Raw genomic sequence first — 25,390 nt, 5'->3', positions numbered from 1 at the left:
GGACAGTTCAGTTTCACAACCCCCTGCCTTCCCCTAGCGTCCCCGGAGGGCAAGAAAAGAGGAAGCACTCATTGGACTTCCTCCTGGGTCCGGGTGCATGCAAGCTCAGGCAGGTCACCTCAGCGGGCGGGGGTGCTAAGCCAGACCTGCCACCTGCCTCCCAGCATTCTGCGAAATAACAGGGCCTGGGTCCCAGCCTTGCCCCCACTCAGTGGCGGCCACTCCCGCGGGGTGCGCCCAGGCCCCAGAACGAGAAGAATGGGTTCCCGTCCCAGCAATTCTGATATGCTGTCTACTCTTGGACAAGACCTTCTCTCTGAGCTTTGCATCTTGAACAAGGCACATCCTACTCAGCAATTTAAAACTGAGGCAATGTGCACAAATTGACATGGAGGGATCTCCAAGACACACTGCAGAATAGTATGAAAGTACACTCATTTAAAAAGTAACATGGTTGGGGCGCCTGGGTGGCTCAGTCGTTAAGCGTCTGCCTTCGGCTCAGGTCATGATCCCAGGGTCCTGGGATAGAGTCCCGCATCGGGCTCCCTGCTCTGCGGGAAACCTGCTTCTCCCTCTCCTAACTCCCCCCTGCTTGTGTTCCCTCTCTCGCTGTGTCTCTCTCTCTGTCAAATAAATAAAATCTTAAAAAAAAAAGGTAACACGGTTTTGTATTTACCTATATCTGTATGTAAATGCAAAGAGAAAGGTGAGGGGCTTTACAGCTGTCAACTTTACAGCTGACAAGAATAGAAGTTGTCACCGAAGAAGATAGGAACATTGGAAGCAGGGGGAAGAGATGGTGACTGTTTTTTAGGTTTTTTGTTTTTGTTTTTTTCATTTTTAAACTAGACTATATTTGTTTTTATTTGTGTAATTAATGGACTGATATATGTGGTTATTGAAAGGTCTTCTCCTCAAACATTTTGCTATGAAAATTTCCAAACATACAGGAAAATTGAAGGATTTACAACAAAACCCCTACAGTACTTACCATGGACATTCTACTTGCTTCATCACATGTCGGTCCATCTAGCTATCCAACAATTCATCTTGTTTTTTATAGATTTTATTTGTTTATTTGAGAGAGAAAGAGAGTACGAGTAGGGGGAGGGGCAGAGGGACAGCAGACTCCCCACTGAGCGCCCAGCAGGGTGGGTGGGTGGGGGGCTTGATCCCAGGACCCTGAGATCATGACCTGACCCGAGAGTAGACACTTAACCGATTAACTGACTGAGCCACCCAGGTGCCCCATCATCAATGCATCTTTTTAAAATGCATTTCAAAGTAAATTACTTCAGCCCACATATTATTAACTAGAGTTCAATGTTTGTTTACAGAATTTTTTTAGAGGGGGGAGGGGCAGAGGGATAGAGAGAGAGAGAGTCTCAAGCAGGCTCCACGGCCAGCGAGGAGCCCCATGGGGGCGTCTTATCTCAGGACCCTGAGATCATGACCTGAGTGGAAATCAGGAGTCCGATGTTTAACCAACTGAGCCACCCACGTGCCCCTGTTTACAGTATTTTTTTTTAAGATTTTATTTATTTGACAGAGACACAGCGAGAGGGAACACAAGCAGGGGGAGTGGGAGAGGGAGAAGCAGGCTTCCCACAGAGCAGGGAGCCCGATGTGGGGCTCGATCCCAGGACCCTGGGATCACGACCCGAGCTGAAGGCAGACGCTTAAAGACTGAGCCACCCAGGCGCCCCTGTTTACAGTATTTTTTATGTAAAAATTACATATAACAGAGTGCATAAGATTAAGTGTACATTTGCTGAGTTTTTACAAATGCATATGCATCAATGTAACTTCAATCCCATAAGATATACATTTCTATCATTCTAGAAAGTTCCCTCTTGTCCTACAGTGTATTTGAATTGCCAACATTCTATGAGTCAGCATTCAACACAGGGCCAGGTATATAGTAAGTGCTCAATAAATGTTAGCTGAGGGGTGCCTGGCTGGCTCAGTCAGCGGAGTGTGTGACTCCTGATCTTGGGGTTGTGGGTTTGAACCCCACGTTGGGTGAAAAATAAAATCTTTTAAAAAAATAAAAATAAATGTTAGCTGAAGGAATGCATGTGCACATGGCCTATTTCCCTGAAGGCAGAAGCATTTCTTTTTCTCTTGCACTCCCCCACAGAACTGAAATTCAGTAAATGCTTAATAAAGACATACTGATTGCATTAGGTATATATTGTGTAACAAACTACCCAAAATTTAGCAGCTTAAAACATTATAAAGGGTTATTATCTCACACACAATTTCAGTGGGTCAGGAATTAGGGGGCAGCTTAGCTCAGTGGTTTGACTTGAGATTTTTCATGAGGCTGCAGTCAAGAGCAGCCTGGAATTATCTGAGGGATTGACTGGGGCTGAGGATCCATTTCCAAGATGCCTCACCCACAGGACCATTGGCAGGAAATGCCCATTCCTCACCAAGCGAACCTCTCCATAAGACTTGCCTGAGTGTGCTCCTGACAGGGGGGCAGGCTCCCCCAAGAAGGAGTGATCCAGGAGAGCAAGGTGAAGTATCACATTGATTACCCAGGTCATCCCTAGTCAATGTAGGGAGTAGTCTACACAAGAGCAGGAATACTATGAGGCTAGACTAACTGGGGTCTTCTTGGAGACAGTAGTCATTATGAACATGTATTCAAATTTTCTGAGCACTCGCTTTGTGCTGGGTGTGATGCTGGGCTCCAGGGAACGCAGGAATGAGTCAGAACTGACTATCCTGCTTCCCCTCACACGGTGTGTGTGTGTGTGTGTGTGTGTGTGTGTGTGTGTGTGTGTGTGTGTTGGAGTGGCGGATGGGGGGGAGATCAGACAGACATGGAAACAGATGGTGTTACAGAGTACAATAAATATCACAATAGTGGTTTTAACAAAATTGCTTTTCTATAATTCATATTTGTGGTACAACATTTAAGACACAGCATGAAAGTTTCCTCCTCTCCTTATTTTATAGATATACACTCTTCCAGCTTAGATGTGACAACTGGAACCTATTTCATATATCCTTCCAGAACTATTCCGTGCATATACACAAAGAAATTTCCCACCCTCTTTAAACAAAAAGACAGCACTAATCCAAGTGCATTCCTCTGCACCCGGCTTTACCCCCCCTCACTTACTTTATCTTGGAAGTAATTTCCTATCAGTTCATAGAAAGTTTCTTCATTTTTATTAATGGTTGTATGGCGTCCTATTGTATGTGTGAGCCTCGGCTTATTTAACCAGTCTCCTCTCACTGAACATGTGTTTATTTCTAATCTCAACGATTTTCCTTGCACATCCATCACCTCCACTTGTGTGAGTGTAAATGTAGAAGTCCCTGGCAGTGGAATTGCTGCATCGAGGGGTCCATGCATTTAAAATATTGTTAAGTAGGCTTTATAACAATGTACCCTTCCACCAGCGACATGTGACAATGTCTGCACTCACATGGTAAGTGACCAGACTTTCCAAACTTAGCCAATCCAGTGACTGAACAATGTTCTCTCGATGTGTTAATGTGTATTTCTCTTACTATGGGTGAGGCTGGCACTTGCCACATTTCAGAGTTACTTGTATTTTCTTTTCTGTGGACTGTACAAATAATTTGTCTATTTTTCTATTGCACTGTGGGTGTTTATTATTTATTTGAATGTCCTCTTTACATATCAAAGGCACTATCCCTTTGTCTACACGACAAGCTTCAAAAACAGGAATTTTGGGGGATGTTAGGAACAAGTTGCTTTTAGACAGAAATGAGAAGTTTCTGCAGGTGCTGACATTTTCTGGGCACCACGGCAGAGCTGCCCAGGGTCTAAGGGAGCAGCTGTGCCCTGTAGGGTTCTGGTGGTGGGGGTGGGAGGTGGGGTGGGCAAGGAGTCAGTTGTTAACTCTTGCACTGAATGGAAAGGGCTATCACAGAAGACAGTGAACTCACCATCGCAGGAAGTGGGCCAGACAGGCTGGCCTGGCTCTAAGACCATTTGCCCTTCATCTGAAATGTCTGAGGATAGACAAGAAATGGGAGGACACACCAATAGGGCTACCAATTTCTGATCATTTAAGCCTGAATGGGTGGTGACTGCATCCGGAAATACCAAGCAACATTACTTAATAGAAATATAAACTTTCTAGAATGTAAACACCATGAGGCCATGGTTTAAGTGCTAAACAGTTATGGAAGGAAGGAAGGAAGGAAGGAAGGAAGGAAGGAAGGAAGGAAGGAAGGAAGGAAGGAAGGAAGGAAGAAAGGAAGGAAGGAAGGAAGGAAAGAAGGAATCTAATCAAAGGATGTGAGAGGCACCGTTTCTGAGTGGGGAGGGGACCCTCTTACTCCTGCCCCCCTCTGAACGTGCTCTCTCCTCCTTCCTCCATCTGAGTCAGGTCTCAGCCTCGGTCATCAGGTCCTGCCCCAGCTCCCAGGGCCCAGGCTCTCCTCGGCCGTCCAGTCAGCCCTCCTCTCCTTCAGTAAAATGCAAGCCCTTTTGGTCACTCCCCTTTACCTGCACTTCGAGGGCCTTCTAATCTGCCCATTCCTCTGCTTTTCTCTCCTATAAGTCCTGCTCCTCACCCTCCACACCCCATGTGCCCAGCAATAGTTATGGTCACATTTATTGAGCACTTACTGTATGTCCTCTTACATGGATCTTGCTGAAGTCTTGCAATAAACTATGAGCTCTATGAGGGTGATGCTATTATTATCCTCATTTTATAGATGAGGAAACCAAGACCAGAGACATTTAGGAGCTTATCCAAGGTCACCCAACTAGCAGATGATAGAATTGGGATTCAAAACGCACTCAGTCTGACCCCCAGGGCTGTGGTACCTAACCACTGCAGTAGAGCTAACTGGTTATCAGTTTTGGGGTGTGCCATGCTCCTTTGAGCTCCTTGCCCTTTGCTCATGGTGGCCCCACCTGGAGGGCTCTCCTGTCTACCTTCCTCTACCTGCCCAAAGTCTTGCTCATCCTTCAGAGTCTTGCTTGTAAGTCACCCGCCCCCCACCCTGCAAAGCCTTTTCTGTTTTCCCCAGGAGGAGCTAGTTGCTCACTCTTCGATTTCACAATTGAGAACTTTATGCTGTAATCATTTGGGGACCTGTCTCCCCCATCAAGCCGTGAGCCCCTCCTGGGAGAGGAATTGTTCTATATCTCCCTCTTGTCTAGCACAATGCCTCTAGTGCATGCTCTTAGTGCATGCGCTCTAAACATTTGGTGACAAAAGGACGGTGGCCCGAGGACTCCTCTCCAACATGCCGCTGTGAAGGTCTGCTAGGAGTCTTGGGGCGGGGGGAAGCTGGGAGGGAGTAGGAAGTTGCAGGACCCCAAAACGAAAGGAGTCACACTGGAAGGGGCAGCTGGAGACAATTTCACCAACGTCGCCACTTGTTCATGGATCAAAACTGTCCCCAGGAGATCTAGCTGGAAGGGAAGTCCCATCCTTACACCACCCCTAGAGGTCTTTGGGAAGCAGCTGTCCCACCACCCGAGGTTTTCCCCCTCTTGCAGTGCCAGGAATGAAACCATAATGGGAAGTGATCCTGGAAGGGTCTCTGGATGCTACAGTAGGAAGTGTGGCCAGAGTTCTCATGCTCGGAGCCTGGACTGCCCCTTTGGACCTCAGCTACCAAGGGGTTACGTGGCTTTGGTAAGAGGGTAGTTCCGGGATGGGTAGGGACTTCCTCGGGGTGTGAGGGAAATTGCTCCATCCCTTGAACTATGGGGTAAGAACTGTCCCAGTGACTCTCAGCGGCCCTGTCACTGCGCTTCTCCCTCGGTGTCTCCCTTATGCAGGAACTTATTAAAGTCCCCCAGAGTCTCAGGACAAATGCCTCGGCCTGTGGTCACTACACCCCAAAAGCTGGTGGACAGGATAGTCGAGCAGTTAGGACTATGGGCTCTGGAGTTGGCCAGATATGGGTCCAAATCCCAGCTTACTGTGTGACCTTGGGGCATTCACGTCATCTCAAGCTCCAGTTCCCTCATCTGTAAAATGAAGATAAATAAATTGAAAACATCAAAATTAAGGATTTGTTCAATGGAACAAATTTGTTCAAAGGAAGGCGCAATGGGCCAGTGGTTTGCAAAGTGTGCTCCCTGGACCACCAACATCACCTGAGTACTTGTTAGAAATGCAGAATCTCGGGCCCCAGCCCTGCTCTACTGAGTCAGAAACTCTGGGGTGGGGCTCAGCGATCTGTGTTTTAACAAGCCTTACAGAAGATTCTGGTGCATGGTAAAGTTTGAGAACCACTACCCCAGACAAACCCGACATGAGCAACATATTAGGAGATGATATTGGGAACATCAACATCCAACAAAGCATTAATACCTAAAATTTACAAGCTACTTCTGCAAATTGACAAGAAAAAGACAGGAAACCCAATAGATAATGGGCCCAAGAAATGAATGGGCAGTTCACTGAAGGGGAAGCCCAAATGCCTGACAAGTGTAGAAGATTCTGAATCTCATATTATCAGAGAAATTCAAACAATGAGATGCCACCTTACCTCCAAACTATAGGTAAAAATTACAGTCAGATAATGTAAAAGCGAATGAAAATGTGGGGAGACAAGTGTCTTTCACATACCACTAATAGAATTTAGTGACATTTAAAACACATATGTGATCTACTAATTCCACTTGGGTATAGGGTCCAAAGACATTTTCACATAGGCCCATAGGGTCATGTTCAAAGATGTTCATCACAGTATTGTTTGCAGTGAGAGAAAGTTGGAAGCCACCTGGGTGTCCAGCCCTGGGGTGGGGGTGGATAAATAACACCACAGATGTACAGCTTGGAATGCTTTGCAGCAATTTGATGTGATAAGCTAGATTTTCCCACAGCAACATGGATTATCTTAAAAATCATACGATGGAGTGAAAAAAGAAAGAAACAGAATGAGATCTTTACACAACACCATTCATGTAGGGTAAATGCACACACGAAGCATTGTGCGTTTTATGTTCAGGGCCACATAGCAACACGTAGGGTGGGTGGACACAGGGTCATATATCAACACGTAGGGTGGGTGCGCACAGTGGGGAGGGGAAGGAGTGTGGGGAATGTGTGGCTAGAGGGGGGAAATAAACCAAAGAAAACATCAGAGGGCCTTGAAGGACTAATTACGACAGGATGGCCATTTGCTACAAACTGGGTATAAATCATGGAACTCTGGACCTGAAGCCCTAATAATATTACTTTAAAATTGGTGATAATTGTACCTACCTCACGGTCTCAACATGGAAGGCTCTGTAAAGGTTTGCAAATGAATTTTAGCAATTCTGTGTAAGTCTCTGACATTCTCTCAGGACTCATCCCTTTTAGCCTCCAAGCCTTCACTCAGGCCGTGTTGAATGTCCTTACGCTGACTTCTCTACCTCTCCAACCCTGCCATCAGGTTTCTTTAACGACCACGGACTCCCATGATGGCAGCCTGTGAAGTCTTGGGGACTTTTCATTTGGGGCTTGAACCCAGGGCCAGGTGTCATAGAGCTGTGAGGAGCAAGTCCTATTTCCTCTTCACAAACTTCCCTGAGGGTCTTCGTACAGCCCACCCCCCACCTCAGTTCCCACCCCGCTGCTCCCAGGCAAGACACGCAGACCAAATCTGAAAGTGGTGGGGATGTGGAAGGGAACAGCTTTTATTGGGTGCCTATCATGTGCTGGACCCAGCACTAAGGTCCTGACTTCTGTTAGTCCCCAGAACCACCCTGTGAGGTGGGAGGGGCCCACCTCATCAACAGATTAGGGAATGAAAATCACCAAGGGGTGAGAAACACTAACCGGACAGGAGCCCTAGGTCTGTCTGGCTCCAAATCCAAGACCTGAACAAGCAACTTGTTCAGAGTCCTAGGGCCAGGACCGGGACCCCGATCACCTATTTCTGACTTAAGTGCCAGTGGAGAAAAACCTCCATTTCACACTGATGATCCAATTCCTGCCATCAGGGAAGGGGCGACCCTGCCATTTTGAGCCCTAAAAAGACCCTTGACGCTATTTAGTGTGGTTAGTTTGAGGTAATATCTAAGGAGAAATAGGAGATTCCCTCAAGTTTCTTCCCCTTCTTTGAACCTCAGTTTCTCAAAGTGTAAAACAGGAGGAACAGCTCTGTGGGCTCTGGGAATTCTTTTCTCAGTCGGCCAGCAGGTGGAGCCCACCCGCCATCCCTCCCTTGGCCTCCAGAAAGCTGTGGGAGTCGCGGGAAAGAGGAGTTGTCCCGGGGCCGCGCCTGGGGTGAGTGGGACAAAGCAGGGCGCTGCCCAACCGGGTCTGGCAGAAGGGCCTGCTGAGCCCCAGGCGACTGCCCAGGACTTTAGGGTCCCGCCCCCTGCAGGACATTCTCGGTATTGCAGGGACTGGAGCCCCGAGGGCAGGGACGGACACCCCAGGGAGTGGAGGCCCCGCGTCCGGTGCGAGGGGGGTCCCAGGGCCCGGGATCCCACAGGCGGGAGTGCAGGTGTGTCCCCACCGTCCGCATGGGCTCTGGCTACAGGTAGTTGTCCTCAGCCGCGTCGCCCCCGCTGGGGGAGTCCCGGGCCTCCTCGTCTGTGCTTTCGTCGTCGGGGGCCAGTGCCTCGATGTCGTGCGTGATGTCGGCCAGCAGCCGGTGGAAGGCCTGCGCCTCGGGCCGCTGGGCCGCGCCGTCGTAGCTGCGCACCGCCGACGCCGACGTGGAGCTCATGCTGCGCTTGATGCGCCCGAAGCTGTCGGTGAGGATGCCGCCCTCGCGGATGCCCACCCCCTCCAGGAAGCCCTCGAAGTAGCCGATGTCCTGGTCCGGGATGAAGGGCCGCATCCCTGTGGGGCCGACAGGCAGGGGGACTCTTCGAGGTTTAGCCCTCCCCCTCCCACAGTGGAAACACCTTCTGCAGAGATCTGAGTTCAAATCCCCACCCCGCCGCTGGCTGGCTGTGTGGCCTTGCACAAGTTCCTCGACTCAGCGCCAGAGAATAATGACCTAATGCTCGGCACAGAGTAAATGCTCACTACAGGTTAGCTTGTTGTTACTGTAACGGTTACATTCCCATTTATTCGTTGTGTGATCCTCATTAAATAGCTACTCTGAGCCTTACTTTCCTGGCCCGTAAAACGGAGATAATTGCACCAGTTCTCCCGGTGGGGATGTGAGGAGGGGCTTAGCACACACACTGAGTGTCCCGGACAAGTCAGCTTGTTTGGCTTCCATCTCTACTCATTAGCTATGCGACTTCAGTACTTTACTTTGCTTCTCTGAGCCTCAGCTTCCTCATCTGCAATATGGGGAGCCTCAGTTTCCTCGTCTGCAGTATGGGGGCAATAAGGTTCTACTTTCCAAAACTGAAGCATTCAATGGGATGATGCTTGACAGAGGGTAACTGCAAAATGCCCATTAGCTTATTAGTACTATCATTCCTGGTGCTATTATTAGCTTTCCTTACCAGCTGTGTGACCTTGGACAAGCTCCTTAGCCTCTGTGAGCCTCAGCTGCCCCACGGGGTAAATGGGGAGAATCATCCCCTCACCTAGCTTTGCTATGAAGGTGAATGGTTGTATTAGTGCTCTTCTTAGGCCCGGTGACTGCAAGTAGGTCCCTCCTCTGTTCTGCACCTTTCTCCTCAAATGCACCATGGATTTCATGATCTTGGCTTTATTGGAGGCTGAAGAATAGGAGTGAACACTTCTAGCCTGATGCCTGATTGGGAATGTCATGGACCATGTAGGGGCCTTGGCGGACCTTGGTGGGGGGGGTGGCAGGTGGCTCACCAAGGAGGAGGAACTTGCGCCGGTCTCCATAGAGCTTCAGCAGACCTGCGCAGTAGTCCTGGATGGGCAGCCCCAGCCGGTACTCCCGCAGCAGCACCGCAAACTGCTGGATCTCAGGGGGCCCCAGTTTACTCCGCAACTATAGGGACAACATTCAAGATCAGTCCCGGGGAGCAAGCCCCACCCAACCTTTGCCTAAAAGACCCAGAGCCCTCTGTAAGGGTCTATTTGGCCAAGACCTCCCTTGAAACCCTCCCATGGCCTACTGGGGGGCATCAAGACCCTCTGGGCTGCATCTAAGCATGGGATGTAGACTCAAGCTGCCTGAGTTCACACCCTGGCCCCTTGGTCAGTGCTGTGATCTTGGGTAGGTGACAACCTCCTTGACCCTTACTTTTCTTATATATACTGAGGATAATGGTGGCACCTCCTACTTTGGTCATTAAGAGGATTAAAATGCATAAAAAGTGCATAGAACAGTGCCTGATATAGAGCAAACACTCAATTAATGCTAGCTGACACTAGTTAAGGCTTTCACAAGCTGGCCTCAGTTTACTTTCCTAACCTCATATCCCGCCCTGATCTTCAACGTCTGCTTCAGTTATGTCCAGGATTATCCAGGATTCCTGAAATACTCCCTGTGCTTTCTCCAGCCTCCGGGCCTTTGCTTGTGCTGTTCACATTGCCTGCCCCAGCTCACCGTGACCATGTAATCTTGCAACTGCTCGAGGCCCAGGCCGCTGTGGTCACTGCCGCTGCAGTGGGAGCCATGGAAGGAGGGTGTGGATGTGCCACTATAACACGCTTCAAATGTATCCTGGGAGCCATTGCTGCAGAGACAGGCAGAAAGGGGGGCCGTCACTCAGCTCCCTCCAGCTCCTCTCCCTGCAGCAGGTGGAGCTGGGAAGGCACAGCTACCGATGCTCTGGGCCCGATGCCTCATCCTAGATCCCATTTTGTCCTCCAAGGCCCCACATTATCTGGCCCTGGCTGCCTCTGTTGCCTCAGTGCACCCTTGCTCTGCATGCTCAGGCCACTCTGCCTTCTCTCTTCTCCAATACTCTAAGTACCTCTTCACCCCTGGGCCTTTGCACATGCTGTTCCCTCTGCCTGGGATTCCTCTCTCCCCCTATCTTTTGCTCAACTAACTCTTACTCATCACTGGAGCTTAAATGTCACCTTCTCGACAAAGTTTTCCCTGACCCCCTCTCCCGATGACTGGGTTAGATCCTCTGTCAAATGTGGTCACAAACCCGTAAGTCTAGCCATGACACATGAGGCCTTTCCAGATCCCCCCGTCAATGTCCATGGCGGCCTCTCGGCTTCTCCTCAAATGCACCAAGCTTCATCTTGCTTCAGACTCCTTGCACTATCTGTCCCTCTCCCTGGGGCCCTCTTCCCTTTTCCTTGTCTGGGAAAAGTTCTCAGTTCAAGTGTCATCGGCTCTGAGAGGCCCTCCGGACTCCCCAGATGAGGAAGTCTCCCACGGCCTCTCTCTCAGTACCCTGAGGTGCTTATTCTCTTTCGTGCTTATCATTAATGCTTATTTCTATTAAATCATGATTTCATTGTCTCCTGCGCTAGACACTGTGCTTGCGCCATGAACCATGCAAAAGCAGGGACGTTGGTTTCTTCCTTTGCTAAGTCCTGCTCTGTGCCAAGCACAGGTCTCATCCTTGTCTTGTTCCCCACTGTAAGCCCAGCACACAGCACAGTCTCTGGCGCATGGTAGGTACTCAAGAAATCTTGCTTAGTAAAAACTCAACCTGGGGCACCTGAGTGGCTCAGTCGGTTAAGCATCCGACTCTTGATATCAGCTCAGGTCATGATCTCACGGTTGTGGGATGGAGCCCCACATTGGGCTCCAAGCTTAGCTTGGAGTCTGCTTGGGATTCTCTCTCTCCCTCACCCTCTGCCCCTCCCCCTGCTCATGCACACACACTCTCTCAAAATGAATAAATAAAATCTTTTTTAAAATAAAAGATGCTCTCTCCCTCTGTCCCTGCCCCTGCTCTCTCTCTCTCTCTCAAAAATAAAAATAAAAATAAATTTTTTTCACCTAAAAAAAAGGTCAACCTGCCTCCTGGTTTCTAAATTGTTCCAGAACCATCTTGCCTTATTACCTACAGAAAAGCAGTAGAGTGTAGTGGTTAGGGGATGTGGACCTGGAGCTAGCCTGCTCAGGTTCAAACCTCAGGCCTACAACGTACTAGCTGCTTGACCCTGCGCAAGCTGCTTAGCTTCTCTATTCCTCAGTTTCTCCACCTGTAAAATGGGATGACAAAAACTGATGTCTCAAGAATTGGAGGAGTCCATTCACACGGCCCTTAGAGTCACGGACTACAAGCAATAAATAAACAATAGCCACTGTAATGTTGCTATGTTGATTTAAAAAAAAAAATGCAGCGCTTGGGGGTACCTGGCTGGCTCAGTCGGTAGAGCATGTGACTCTTGATCTTGGGGTCATGAGTTCAAGCCCCATGTTGGGGGTAAGTTTACTTAAAAAAAAATGAAGTGCCTTGTAGAACAGCACTAGGCACACAGCAAGCTCAAAGGTTAGTCATTATCATGATTGCCGTCTCTCCGGCAGACATCATCAGGTTGTTTAAGGACTGGCCCAAGAGCACACAGTATTAAGAAGGCGAATATATCGCCACCAAAGAGGAAAAAAAAAAGTAAGGCGTATATTACTGGCAGAGATTGCTACCTGTCAAGTCTAAGGCCTTAACAGAACCAGCATGACCCACTTGTCCTAGTTTGCCTGGGACTTCCCTGGCGTTTGCACTGAAATTCCCATGTCCTGGGAACCCCCTCAGTGCTGGGGGCAGGGGTTGGTCATACTAAACAGAACCCTGGACAATGTTGCCAGGTGAGTTTGTTAACGCGGCACTCCCAGACTTGCTGGCAGCTCCTGGTGGCCATGTGACCAAGTTCTGGCCAATGCAACACAAGCAGAGGCATGAGGTGGGACTCCCAGCAAAGCTCTTTACCGAGCCCTCTGGCAAGCCACTGCGATGACTGGAGCTATGACCATCATCTTGGTCCATGAGGTGACATTGAGGATGGGAGCAAGTGCCAAGGAGTGGGGGAGAAGAGAAGCCTGGACCCCTGCTGACCATGAGGCCATAAACTCCTGGTCTATTTTATATAAGAGACAAGGTGGAAAAAAGCTATCTTGTTTAAAGCTCTACCTTTTTTAGGGTTTTCTACATGGAATTAAAACTAAAGTAAACCAAAATTATTTTTTGGTATTAGCTGTGTTTGGGCTCTGCTGGCCACTGTGTCTGGATGATGAGCAGAGAACTGCAGGCCTACATGGGCCCAGTTCTGGGTTCTGGCTCTCCCCTGGGCCTGTCAGAGTCTGGGTCTGGATCCTCTGAGCTCACTGAAGCCCACAGAGATCAGTTTACCTACGCCCTCCCCCCACCAGGGTCCAGGGCATCAGCACAAATCGAGGTGGGGTCATCTTCTCGCCACCCTCTCTTGCCCACAGGGGGCTCAAGAATGCCCAGAAAAGTGACCGTATTTGCGCAGGGGTGTAGGAGGGGGGCAGGGTGGTACCCACAAGGAGCTGCAGCAGCTGAAATCGGCATCGTAGGCGTAAGTCCCATCCGTGCGGCAGCTCTCACCTGGGGTCAGGAGACAGAGGGGCGGTTAGAGGCAGCAGACCAGGGACCAATATCCCCAGCTCCCTGAGGCCCCAGCCTTAGCCCCTCCCTGTGGTTGGGATGGTGGCTGGAGCATGGATGGCTTTGTAGGCAACCGTAAAGGTGTTAGCTTTTACCCTGAGTGAAATTAGGCAGCCACTGGAAGATTCTGACCATGATTCCTACCCCCACCACCAATACACAGCCAACCTTGGGCAACTCACCTCCTCTCTCCTGGCCCTCAACTTCCCCAAGGTTGGGAGAATACCACCTTCCTGCCTGCCTCGTGGGGGTCTTGGGAATAGCAGGTGAGGGAACAGATGAGGTAATGTTTTTAAAACTGTGTTTGAGGCAAGGAAAAAAAAAAGAACTTTGAGGGAAAGAGCCCCAGATCTTGAGAGGATAGAAGCACCATTTACAGAGAACTTGCTCTCTACCTAGCCCTGTTACCTCTCTGAATCCACTGGCCTTACCCTTCTGATCTTGGCTCACTCAGTGTCACTTCCTCGAGACACCCCCCCTGACTTCACAGGTGAGGCCAGTTCCTCAGTCTGTGTTCTCAGAGTACAACATGTGGCTACATTTTACTTGTGTAACTGTGTAATTACAGTGGGCCTACCTGAGCAAAGCAAGCCTTGTGAGAGCAGGGCAACGTCTGGTTCTGCTCCCCAGTACATCCTGCTGATAGCAGGTGCTTCAGTAAATATTTGTTGAATAGAGTGAATTTGTTGAAATACTTGTTGACTTATCTCATTCATTTACCCATCATCCTGTGAGAGTTGATGAACCATCCCAACTTCCCAGTAACCACGGTTCCCACGGATGGGAGTGCCTCCAGGAGGAAAGAGCTCTGTTGCTGGAGCTATGCAAACCGGGAGCACATTGAGGGGGCTGTGGCTGAGGAAATTCACTTAGTGGCCTCGAAAGTAGCATGGGAGTAGCGGCAGATAGAAGCTTTAAAAATCAGACACGCCTGGGTTTGAATCCCAACTCTCCCACTTACTCGCTGAGTAAGACCCTGAGCAATTTATTGACTACTCTGAGCCTTAATTAATGTCCTCATCTGTAAAACTGGAATCATAAGGCTTCAGAGAGTTCTTTCATCTTGTCGAGCATCTGTGGCGTCCCTAGTCCTGTGCTAGGCACAGGGGATACAGTGGCAAATGGACCGACAAGGTTGCTATGGGGATTAAATAAGATGTGGCACATTGGTACTGTGCTTGGCACATAGTTGGTGCTCAGTAAATGCCTCTATTAGTTCGCATTCTCATTCTAGCCCTTGATTGCCTTCAAGAGTGGGTCTGGAAATCTTGGTTTTGACCTAGATTCCTAGTGGAGCTACACAGTTCAGTGAATAGACAATGCATGTGCTTGGATTTCTGCAAAGCAAGGACATCAAAAACGAAAAGTGGGGGAAAAAGTTCAGCTTTGAGGGGCTCACTCTGAATCTGGCAACCAGAATATCTGTGAAGAAGCTAAGTTTGAGGTCATCATGAAAACTGACATTTTATTTTAACTACCTAAGGGTGGCAGGGTTGGGGGAGGACACTGTAATTGTGGTAGCGATCAGGACCCCCAGAGGTGTTCATTGGCCCTGAGTCCTGGGGCAGCCCCCCTCCCCGGCCTCTTGGGATGTTTCACAGCGGGGGGTGGGCAGCCAGGAGTTCCAGTACTCACTGCGGCTGCAGAGCCACGGCCGCTCGGGTGTGGACGTGTAGTGGTAGCCGGCCCGGTCCACGCACTCAATGCTCTGGTCCCCGTAGATGATCTGGAAGACCTGACAGATGAGAGCACAGGACTCCTCGGCAGCATCCTGGCCCCAGGGAGGAGGACAGAGCGCTCAGGCCTCTCCAGGGCCCAGGACACCCCTGCCCCCTTAAACAGTGTGAGGAGTCTCATAGGGCCACACACGCACCTATGGGCACCTTTAAATCAACTCGGAGGGGGCGCCTGGGTGGCTCAGTCGGTTAGGCGACTGCCTTCGGCTCAGGTCATGATCCTGGAGTCCCGGGATCGAGTCCCGCATCGGGCTCCCTGCTCAGTGGGGAGTCTGCTTCTCCCTCTGACCCTCTTCCCTCTCGTGCTCTCTATCTCTCATTCTCTCTCTCTCAAATAAATAAATAAAATCTTTAAAAAAAAAATCAACTCGGAGGGCATTCCCCATCAAAATTCTATGGCCATCCTCTGAATCTTTAACTCTGTGATAGAGTCCAGCAGCAACTCTAAGTCTTCTGCTCTGAAAAATGCATCCCAGATTTCTAGGGGATTCATAGGACCTTCTGAAGCTTATCTAAAATAAGCCCTAGGGGCACCTGGGCGGCTCAGTTGGTTAAGCATCCAACTCTTCTTTTTTTAATTTTAATTTTTATTTTTTAAAGATTTATTTATTTGAGAGAGAGAGCATGAGAGAGAGAGAGAGAGAAAGCATGAGAGGGGGGAGGGTCAGAGGGAGAAGCAGACTCCCTGCTGAGCAGGGAGCCCGATGCGGGACTCGATCCCGGGATTCCAGGATCATGACCTGAGCCGAAGGCAGTCACCCAACCAACTGAGCCACCCAGGCGCCCGCATCCAACTCTTGATCTCAGCTCAGGTCTCTATCTCACAGTCATGAGTTCAAGCCCCATGTTGGGCTCCATGCTGGGTGTGGAGCCTACTTAAAAATAAATAAATAAATAAATAATAAAATAAGATAAAATAAGCCCTGGTTTAAATTACCGGTAGGAAGGTGAGGCTCAGAGAAGTCAGGACTAGAACGCAGGACTCCTGATACCTCCTAGGAGGAGGAAGAATCACATGTATGAAAATTTTAGGCTCAACATAGTTACTGCTACTGGATGCCATATTTAGATATGAGCTTGCTGGCACCCAGGGCAAAAATGGAAGTAGGATGAATACATAAACTTCAGTCTCTGATAGGAGGCAGGAATTTCAATTCTTGGGTGAAAGTTTCTCGAGACTGCAAATTTGAAGAGGAATTTGCCTTTCTAATTTACCTCTTTATGTCTTTAAGCAAGAGACCCAGAAAGACAATCTCTGATGAGCCCATCATCATGGTACCATTTCCTATTTTGTGCCTCTAAAAAGCCCAGGGTATGAATTAAAATGTAACCCAGGAGCGGCAGGATTGATCCTTACAATAACCCTACAAAACAGACGGGGGAGACAGTATCCTTCTTTTATAGTTAAAAGCACTGAGGCTTACTTAGAGTGGCTAGGTGACTCTTCCAGCTCACACAGCAAGTTCTTAGCATTAATTACTATTGGCACTCAGGTTTTTTGATTCTAACTCCTGTACCCTCCTTGGGACTAGAAAGCCTTGGATGGGAGGCCAGAGAATCAGATACTCCTGAAAAACAACTCTTCACAGGCTAAGACTAATTCTCATTGAGCCCTGTTTTAGGCACTGGGCCAGCCTCCGAGGTCTCGGGGGTGAATTAGATGAAGTCTGTACCCTCAAGCCCTCACAGTCCAGTGAGATAGACAGGGCGCACTGTTCCCTCTGCTTGGAATTCATTTTCCCGCCAGTTTGCCTTGCTGACTCCTTCCTCCCCTTCACATTTCAGTTTAAAAGGCACAAACTCACTTTCTCTATGGAAAATGGATCTCCTCCCTCATTATCACTGCAACCTGTTTGTTTTCTTCTTGGTCCCCACCCCAAGGTATAGGAACATGATATGCATCACTTCATCCATTCATTCAGTATTTATCATGTGCCAGGCACTGTTTTAGGTGTCAGAGATACCGTAGTGAACCATCCAGAATGCACAGGTCTCTTGCACTCTACAAGGAGACCAGTCTGGCTGGAACGAAGTGCAAAAAGGGGGACCTAGAAAGAGATGAGGCCAGAGAGGAAATGGGCTTCAGCCACCACTATAAGGTGAGCGGCCTTATAAGCAGTTATAAGGACATTAACTCTTACTCTGAGTGAAATGGGGAGCCATGGCAAGATTTTGAGCCATGATATGATGACACTTATGTGTTAACGGGACTGCTCTCACCGTGGGGGGATCAGGTAATAAGCAAGAGCCCAATCTGTGATCTAAATGCATGATCTGGATAATAGAAGATGGGGCGTGGACCTGGGTGGGGACAGTGGAGGGTGGGGAGAAGTACATAGGCTTGGGATATATTTTAAAAATAAGGCCAACACGGGGCACCTGGGTGGCTCAGTTGGTTAAGCGACTGCCTTCGGCTCAGGTCATGATCCTGGAGTCCCGGGATCGAGTCCCAAATCGGGCTCCCTGCTCGGCAGGGAGTCTGCTTCTCGGCAGGGAGTCTGCTTCTCCGTCTGACCCTCTTCCCTCTCGTGCTCTCTATCTCTCATTCTCTCTCGCTCAAATAAATAAATAAAGTCTTTAAAAAAAATAAGGCCAACAGGATTTGTTGACGGAATGGATATGTGTTGTGTGAGAGCAAGATGTGTCGCAGATCACTGCCAGGTTTTGATCTGAACGAGGGAAGAACAGAGCTGTCATTAATCAAGACAGGGAGACCAAGGGAGAGCAGGTTTGGGGGAGAAGATTGGGCGCTTAGCTTTGGATGTGTTAGGTTTGAGATAGTCATTAGCCCACCGTATGGAGAGGCCGATTGGAGAAACATGCCTGGAGATTTGCTGAGAGATAACACTTGGAGGTCTCAGTGTTTTAAATGCCATGAGACTGTTTTGTTCGCTAGGGTACTACCGGGTGGGGGGAGGGTTCGGGGGCCCTGGGCCAGAGGAAAAGTTTAGACAACTCAGGACTTGAAGGTGTCTGCTAGATTGTGAGCTCTCGAAGGGAGGGCACCAAATATCTCTTGCTCATCTCTGCATCCATAGCACTTAGCCCAATGCCTAGGACAAAGCTGATGCTCAATAAAGATCGTTAAATGCATAAAAGCAAGGGTGAATATGGAGAATGGGGGGAGGGGAGGAAAGGCAAGAACGCAAGGCTTCTGCCTTGGATGACTGCCATAGTTAACAAGAGTACAGGCTTGAACTTCCTGGGTCCCAGTGTTGAAACCACCACCTGGTTCCTGTGTGACCTTCCACAAGTTACTTAGCCTCTGGGTCTCACTTTCCTCCTCTCTAGAATGAGGAGGGTTGTAATGTTTGCCTCTAGGGGTTAGTGAGAGAACGAAATGTGTTAATGCTGGTTCCTTGCCTGGCATGGGTTGGCATTCCATTCGTGCTGGTATTGAGTGTCCTCATGATTGTTACTGTGGTAGTGCGGACATTGACAACGTGGGAGAAAGAGCAGGGTTGGAGGAGGGGTTAGATCCAGTCTGTTTGGGCTATTTTGAGTTTCCATCCCATTGGGATGGCAAGGGGGAGGTGTCCAGGCTGGAGATTAGAAGCCCTTTGGCGTCGTTGACACACAGGTAGTACGTGAAGTCCTAGGTAGGGCCTCAGGAGGGAGAAGGAAAGACCCCAGGAACGGAGCAGGGTGGGATGGAGAGCGACGCCCTCCAACCCCGGACGCGGCCAGGAGGCAGGGCGCAGGGGCTCCGGGTGCCCTCGGGCTCACCCTGTTGGCCACAGCCAGGATGACAAGATTGCAGTAGGCGTCGGGGCTGGGGTCCTGCGGGTCGAGCGGGTTGGAGCCCGGGTGGCGCCGCTCCCAGCTTCCGCCGCCGCCGCCGCCCGCCTGCCTCCGCTCCCAGCTGCCGCCCGGCTTGCCCGCGCCGCCGCCGCCGCCGCCGGTGTGCCTCCGCTCCCAGCTGCCGCTGAACGTCTGCCGCCTCTCCCAGCTGCCCGACGCCCGCGCCCCGGCGCGCTGGCGCTCCAGGCTGCCGCCGCCGCTGCCCCCGGCCCGGGCATCTGCGCCCGCGCCCCCGCCCCACGCCATCCGCCAGTCCAGGCTGCAGATGGTGTGGCGCCGCTCCGTGGTGCCCCCCCGCCGCTTCTCGGGCGCAGCGCCCGGCGGGCCCGGGTCGCGCCCTGCGCCGCCGGGGCTGGCGTCTACGCCGGCTGGCACCGGGTCCACGCCCAGACCTAGGAGAGGCGGGACGGCGGTCAGGAGATCCGGGCTAAGAGCCCCCTCCCGAGACCAGCTGCGAACCAGCGGCGCCTGGCCCCACCTCGGCCTTCAAAGTCTTGAGGCCAGATCCGCCCCCCCGCGTTGTCCTTACTTTTGGGACCCGCCCCCGGCCTCGGCTCCACCCTAGTCTTGCCTGCGGTCTGACCTGTCCCACCGTAACTCCAGCCAGGAGCTCCGCCTCCTCGGCATATGGCCACGCCCCTGGCTCAGACTCCGCCCCTCTCCCGAGCTCTCGGTTCGCCGCTGTCTTGCTCTGCTTCACCACGCGCTTTAACTTCAGGTCCCAGAATTTGGGCTCCTCCAGCCTTCCCAGCCCCGCTACCTGGCCTCAGGCTGGTGGATCAAGCAAGCTATCCACTCTTCAAACTCAACCTCAACCTGGGGCCGCGTCTTCTTGCGTATGGCCATGGCCTGCTCTTAGTCTCAGGGTAGCGTGGTTAGGCCTTTTCCATCACACACCATCCACCCTCAGCAACCCACCCCCTCCCCACCCCAGGTCACTCCTTTCCCAAAACTAGACGCTGGGACCCTTCTCTCCGCGTTCACCTCCCGGCCCTGCCCCCGGCCCTGCCCTGGCCCCGCCCCCGGCCCCACCCCCGGCCCCCCCCGCCCGCTGTACCGGTCTTAAGCACCAGCAGGTGCAGCGCGTCGTCCTGCAGGTAGGAGGCGGCGGCGATCTCGTGCGTGGGGATACGCAAGATTAGCTCCTCATTGTCGCGCCAGGTGAGCAGCAGGCAGCGGGCCGACAGGCTCAGGATGCTGTCCTGCTCCGCTGTGGTCTTCAGCGGCAGCTCCTTCAACTGCTGCCGGGGGAGTCGGATCTCTTGGGTCCCCGAGGGGCTCGGGTGGGGGAGGAAGAAGAGGAAAAGACCCAGCCCTAACCCTCCCCAGGGCCTCACCCTGGCCGTGTCCAGCAGCTGCAGGAGCTCGTCGCGGCTGGAGGGGTTCAGTGAGGAGGTAACCCAGGTGAGGTGGCCCAGGAACTGGACAGGAAATGGGAGGTAGGGGTGGGAGAAGGGCACAGAGAGGTCACCTTGAAGCCTTGGATAACGCAGAACTCCTCACTGACCCGGTGAATATAGACTGAAGTAGCAATGTCTGAACTGATCATAACCTGATAATAACTATTAAGGTGGTCACAGAAGCCAGACCCCAAAAGATGATGCCCCAAATCAATACAGTAATTCTTCATTCATTTTTAGTTAAAACTTAATGTTATCCTGAACTTTAATGTTCTTCAATGTAAGAAATGAACTTTATTTTTAGTTTTGGAATTCTTCTAGGTGAAGTCCACCAATCAGACCTTGTTCTTCTTTTATTCTCTATGGAAATTTCAGTCCCCAATATTTAAGTGGATTTATTAGTTAGCTTTACCCTCCATATATGGTAAAATACAGGATGCCGGTTAAATTTGAATTTCACATAAACAGTGAATACTTTAAAAAATTTTTTTAAGTATTTTTAGGGGGCACCTGGGTGGCTCAGTCGTTAAGCGTCTGCCTTCGGCTCAGGTCATGATCCCAGGGTCCTGGGATCGAGCTCCGCATCGGGCTCCCTGCTTGGCAGGAAGCCTGCTTCTCCCTCTCCCACTCCCCCTGCTTGTGTTCCTGCTCTCGCTATCTCTCTCTGTGAAATAAATAAATAAAATCTTTATAAAAAAAGTATTTTTAGTCCCGTGCAATATTTAGGACATATTAATACTAAACAAGTACTCATTGCTTTTCTGAAATTCACATTTGCTCCTTCATGATGCTTATGAAACAGTAGTAAAACCCTTGAGTGACCTCAGTCCCCTCTGGCTTACTGAACTGGGTTCTTTTAACAAGTTCATCCACTGTCTGAGTAGCAACAACATTACTGTGGTAAAACCTCACAGGAAGGTGTGGCTTTTCCCATCTGCTCTCTCCTGTGAGTAGGTTTTGAGCCCCGTGTTGAAATGGAAACACTGAGTGAGTGGAGGTCATTTGCTGAGGATCCACAGCATAAGGCAGGAGCTAGGCTGTCCTGAACCCAGGTCTCTTTCCCCTGAGCATCCCCTGTGTGAGACTGGGCTGGTCAGGGCTTGGTGTGAGAGAGAGGTACAGTCTCTCCTGATGGGATCCAGAACACGCTACCCCCAAATATGGCACGTTGGCATATTGAATATCTTAAGCTTGAAGGAGTTGAAGAAAATGGTAGAAGCAGGAAGGTTTCTCTGACCTTCCCCCACCCTTCTTCCCCCGAAAGCAGGAGATATGTCTCCCACCTGAAAAGTACCCTCCCTGTACCTGGAGGGAGACCTCCTTCTCACCAGACAGAGGGAATTTAGGGCCGAAAAGGCTGTATAAACACACCTTGTTATTTCTTCACCTTTTACTCCCCTAGCCCAAACCCTTCTGCCTTGTCAGTTCTTCATAAATTTAGTGTCAAAAAGATATAAAAGCTTCCTGCTCTGGTCACTGCTTTGGGTCTTCGTTCCCTTGCGTAAGCTCTCATGGACATGTAACCATTTAATAAAATGTGCACACTTTTCTCCTGTTCATCTGTGTTTGTTGGCCTCATTTTCAGACCCAGCCAGGGACCCTAAGAGAGTTAAGGAAGACGTTACCCCTCCTTTATTCCCCACCCCAAGATTCTGCCCACCCTTCTCCTCACTCTGTGCATACCTTGACCTCTTTCTCCAGATAGTCACACAGCAGAATCTGAGGGTCGATGAGGTAGTCAGGGGGGAAAAGGGGCATCGAGTGCAGGGGCCGGCGACTCACACTGGTCCGAAAGGCAGCTCGGCGCCCAGCCTTGGGGAACACCAGCCTCCGGATGGGGGATACAAAGCCCTGGGTGGCGGGGAGGCAGGGAGATGTGGGGGGAAACAACAGTAACAACAGCAACTGGCTTTATGGAGCATTTCTGCATTCGGCATTGTACTTACTTACATAGTACCTAATTTAATTCTCATAGACTCTGCAGAAGGGGTACCTCTGTGATCCCCATTTTACAGATGGAGAAACTAAGCCTCAGAGAGGTTCCCTCTCTCGCTGTGTCTCTCTCTGTCAAATAATTAAAATCCTTAAAAATAAAATAAAATAAGCACCCAGGTGAGGGCGGAGGGCGTGCTAAGGCCCAGGCCCAGGCCCAGACTGAAGGAGTGGGTCTAGGCTGGGGCAAGTAAGAAAAATATTAAGATTCAATGTCGCTGAGTGGTGAGTGCACAGGTATTTGTCACGCTATTCTCTGTGCTTTCCCCCCAATTTGAAATGGCTAGTTAGTACATTTAAGGAGAATCCAGCAGACACCTGCACAAAAAATGGCCTACAGCAAGATTCAAGAAGCCAGTTCTAGGCTCCAATGCAGCCCAACAGAATCTAAATCTCACAGGAAAGTGTGAGCACCACTTTAGAGCAGTTCTCAGTGAGTATGGTTCCTGGGTCAGCAGCGGCAGCACTGAGGAACTTAAGAGAAATGCACATTCTCCCATTCCATCCTAGATCTACTGGGTCAGAGCTTGGGGGTGAGACCCAATGATCTATGTTTTAACAAGCACTCCAGGTGATTCTGATACAGGCCCAGCTCATATTTTAAAACCACTATCTTGGAGCTTCTGAGAAATGAGAACAAATGATCTGGGAAAGGGTGTTCCAGGCAGGTTTGCATGGTACATGCAAATCCCTGGGGCTGGCTGAGCATGAGCCTGGGGAAGATGCACACGTGGTCTATTGCAGCTGAATGATGAGATGAATGAGCCATAGAGGGCCTGAATGCCAGCTGGGACTTGATTCTGTGTATGTGAGTGTGTGTGTGTGTGTGTGTGTGTGTGTGTGTATGGAGTGGAGAGGTAAATGTTTTGTCTGTGGCCTTTAATGGTCCAGCCCTGCCCACGTCTCCAGCCTCATTTTACGCACACCCCCACCCCCACCCCCGCCGCCCCTCGCTCCTGCCCTCCAGCTACAGGGCCATCTTTCCAGTCCTCCCTACTTTCTCTGTTCCTTCCTACTGCAGAGCTTTTGCACATGCTGTTCCTCTGCCTGAAATGCTCTTCCCTACCCCCTTTTCTTTCACCCATCAGATCTCAGCTCAAACTGACCAGTCTAGGGTTGGGTCCTCCTAATATTCTATATCCCAGCACTGTGTATGGAGTCTCTTATGCAATTTTATATTCACTGCTTTTTTAAAAAAAATTAAAAGTTGCTTTCCCCACTAGACTGTGAGCTCCAGGGAGGGAGCAGAGACCTTGTCTGACTTTGCTCACCACTACATCATCCCCAGTACCAGGCACCATGCTTGGCACATAATAAGGGTTCAGTAAATATCTAGAGAAGGGATAAACCCAGAGAGAAGCAGCACTATGTCTTGACTCCCTTCTGAGCCCTCATGATTCACATGGGAGCCCTTTAGACCAGCCTGACCTCAGTTTCTTGAAGAGAGCTGGGTGGTGGTGGGAGTTGGAATCCGAGGGACCCCCTGAATGGCAAAGACAACCAGGTGAGGTGCCCAAGGAACCAGACTAGAAAACTGACAGTAAGGAGGGGTGAGGATCTATGGGGTGAGGGGGATGACCCTCAGGCTGAGGCCTTCGGAGCAGAGCTGTTCTGGCATAAAGATGGGGAGGGGGCAGGCTAGGCTGGAACCCAGCAGGGGAGCAGGTAAGTGTCTCAACCTGGATAGGCAGCCTTATAGCACAGACTTGCCCTGGCTGAGCTCCTTCTGTCTGGGGAGGTAAGGAGCAGAGGAATGGGTCTGTTCTGTGTTTGTCTCTCAGTCTGAGGAGCCCCCAGGAAAGCCATGGAAGCAGGTTGGGAGTATCTCCCAAAACAATCTGTCTGGCTGGGTTTCCCCGGAAGGTGCCTGTCTGTCTGTCTATTCATTCCAGGGATGGCAGACGCCGCTTGAGAGTGGGGAGATAGGTTAGGGAGCTTGAGTCCAAATGTCTGACTGCCCAAGGGTGGGAAGGACAGTCTTTTCTGATGAGAAGAAAGACTCTACCCATGCCACTCACTGTCCCTCCCCCCCACCCCAGGCCTCCCACTTTACCAGCTCCACAGACATTTCTTTCCCCTGCATCCCTCCCAACCTCCCACCTACCTTTTTCCCTTTCTTGACTTCATATTCCATGGTGAAGCGTCTCCTCCACTCTTGCCACCCTTCTGACCATCTCCTCCACCCTCTCCCCGCCACGCAGTTCCTTTGTTCTTTTTCCTGCCTGGTCGGAAACTCCACCAGCCCTGGAGTTCCTGCCCCTCCCGTCTGATAGTGAGCAGAGGTGGGGGGTCAGAGGCGAGTGGAGGATGCAGGCTTGGGCCCCTCCAACTGAAGAGTGGAAGGAAACCCAGCCAGAACAACCTACCCGGGGAGAAGGCCTCAAGCCTCCCTCCAGAAGGCTTGCTGTTGAGGGGGCTTGGGAACCGAGTAAGGCTGGGGAAGGGCCTCCCAGTTGGGAGTCTGAGAATCCCAAATTCCAACCCTACTTCTGCCACTGACCTTGTTGTGTGACCTTGGCAAGGCAAGTCATTCCCTCTTGTACAGCCTCGGTTGCCCCCTCCTCTCTATGAAGTAGGAATAAACATCGTCTCCCTCCCTGGCTGCTGTGGTGAGAAATAAATACAAGAGTAGATAGGAAAATGCTTCCTAAACTATAGAATATTGTGTCCAAGCAAGTTATGATTTTAAAAATTAATCATTACCATTAAGGGAGGCAGTATTCATGGGGTTCGAGGATAGGCTGCCTGAGTTTGAATCCTGATTTTATCACTTACTAGGGTGATGACCTTGGGCAAGTCCCTTACCCACTTGTTTCCCCATCTATAAAATGGGCATAATAGCAGTCTGACCTCATGGTGACCTTGTGAGGATTAAATGCACTTAGAAGAGCTCCTGACACATATGAAATGCTCAATAAATGTTAACTATTTACCTATCCATGTGTCTGTGTGTCCTGGGCTGTTTTACTGTCTCTTGGCAGAATATTAGTGAGGCGAGTTTCCCTTTGTGATTCTTTGATGAGCACTTTACGTAT

At 50.4% G+C, this 25,390-nt stretch overlaps 1 protein-coding gene across 8 annotated transcripts; it reads right to left on the bottom strand.

Annotated features, from left to right (window-relative positions):
- Positions 1 to 3,941: 3,941 nt before the first annotated feature.
- Positions 3,942 to 24,553, bottom strand: CCM2L (CCM2 like scaffold protein). Of its 8 annotated transcripts, none has more exons than XM_027623424.2 (10): positions 24,460 to 24,553; positions 22,047 to 22,214; positions 20,435 to 20,515; positions 20,021 to 20,204; positions 18,889 to 19,355; positions 15,062 to 15,197; positions 13,303 to 13,366; positions 10,438 to 10,567; positions 9,738 to 9,876; positions 3,942 to 8,792 (listed from the first exon to the last, which is right to left on the bottom strand). In XM_027623424.2, the coding sequence occupies exons 1-10, from the start codon at positions 24,487 to 24,489 to the stop codon at positions 8,482 to 8,484; spliced, it is 1,710 nt and encodes a 569-aa protein (XP_027479225.1). In that variant the 5' UTR covers positions 24,490 to 24,553; the 3' UTR covers positions 3,942 to 8,481. The 8 variants fall into 8 exon arrangements, with proteins under 8 accessions (XP_027479225.1, XP_027479226.1, XP_027479223.1 ...); XM_027623425.2 differs by having other exon boundaries at positions 20,021 to 20,201; XM_027623422.2 differs by lacking the exon at positions 20,435 to 20,515 and adding an exon at positions 20,301 to 20,384.
- Positions 24,554 to 25,390: the final 837 nt, after the last annotated feature.

This window comes from Zalophus californianus, chromosome 8 (genome assembly GCF_009762305.2).
Source record: "Zalophus californianus isolate mZalCal1 chromosome 8, mZalCal1.pri.v2, whole genome shotgun sequence".
In the NCBI taxonomy this organism is placed as follows: domain Eukaryota; kingdom Metazoa; phylum Chordata; class Mammalia; order Carnivora; family Otariidae; genus Zalophus; species Zalophus californianus.
This window is presented reverse-complemented; position numbering and strand designations above follow the sequence as displayed.

What these genes read in the sequence shown, in the direction of transcription:
- CCM2L (XM_027623421.2), bottom strand. Translation starts at nt 24,489, where the DNA reads ATGGAATATGAAGTCAAGAAAGGGAAAAAG. An exon ending in TCCTGGCTGTGGCCAACAGG is followed by an intron (nt 15,198 to 18,888) that starts GTGAGCCCGAGG and finishes CCCTGGGGCCAG; the next exon opens with GATGCTGCCGAGGAGTCCTG. An exon ending in GCCGTGGCTCTGCAGCCGCA is followed by an intron (nt 13,367 to 15,061) that starts GTGAGTACTGGA and finishes TCCTGACCCCAG; the next exon opens with GTGAGAGCTGCCGCACGGAT.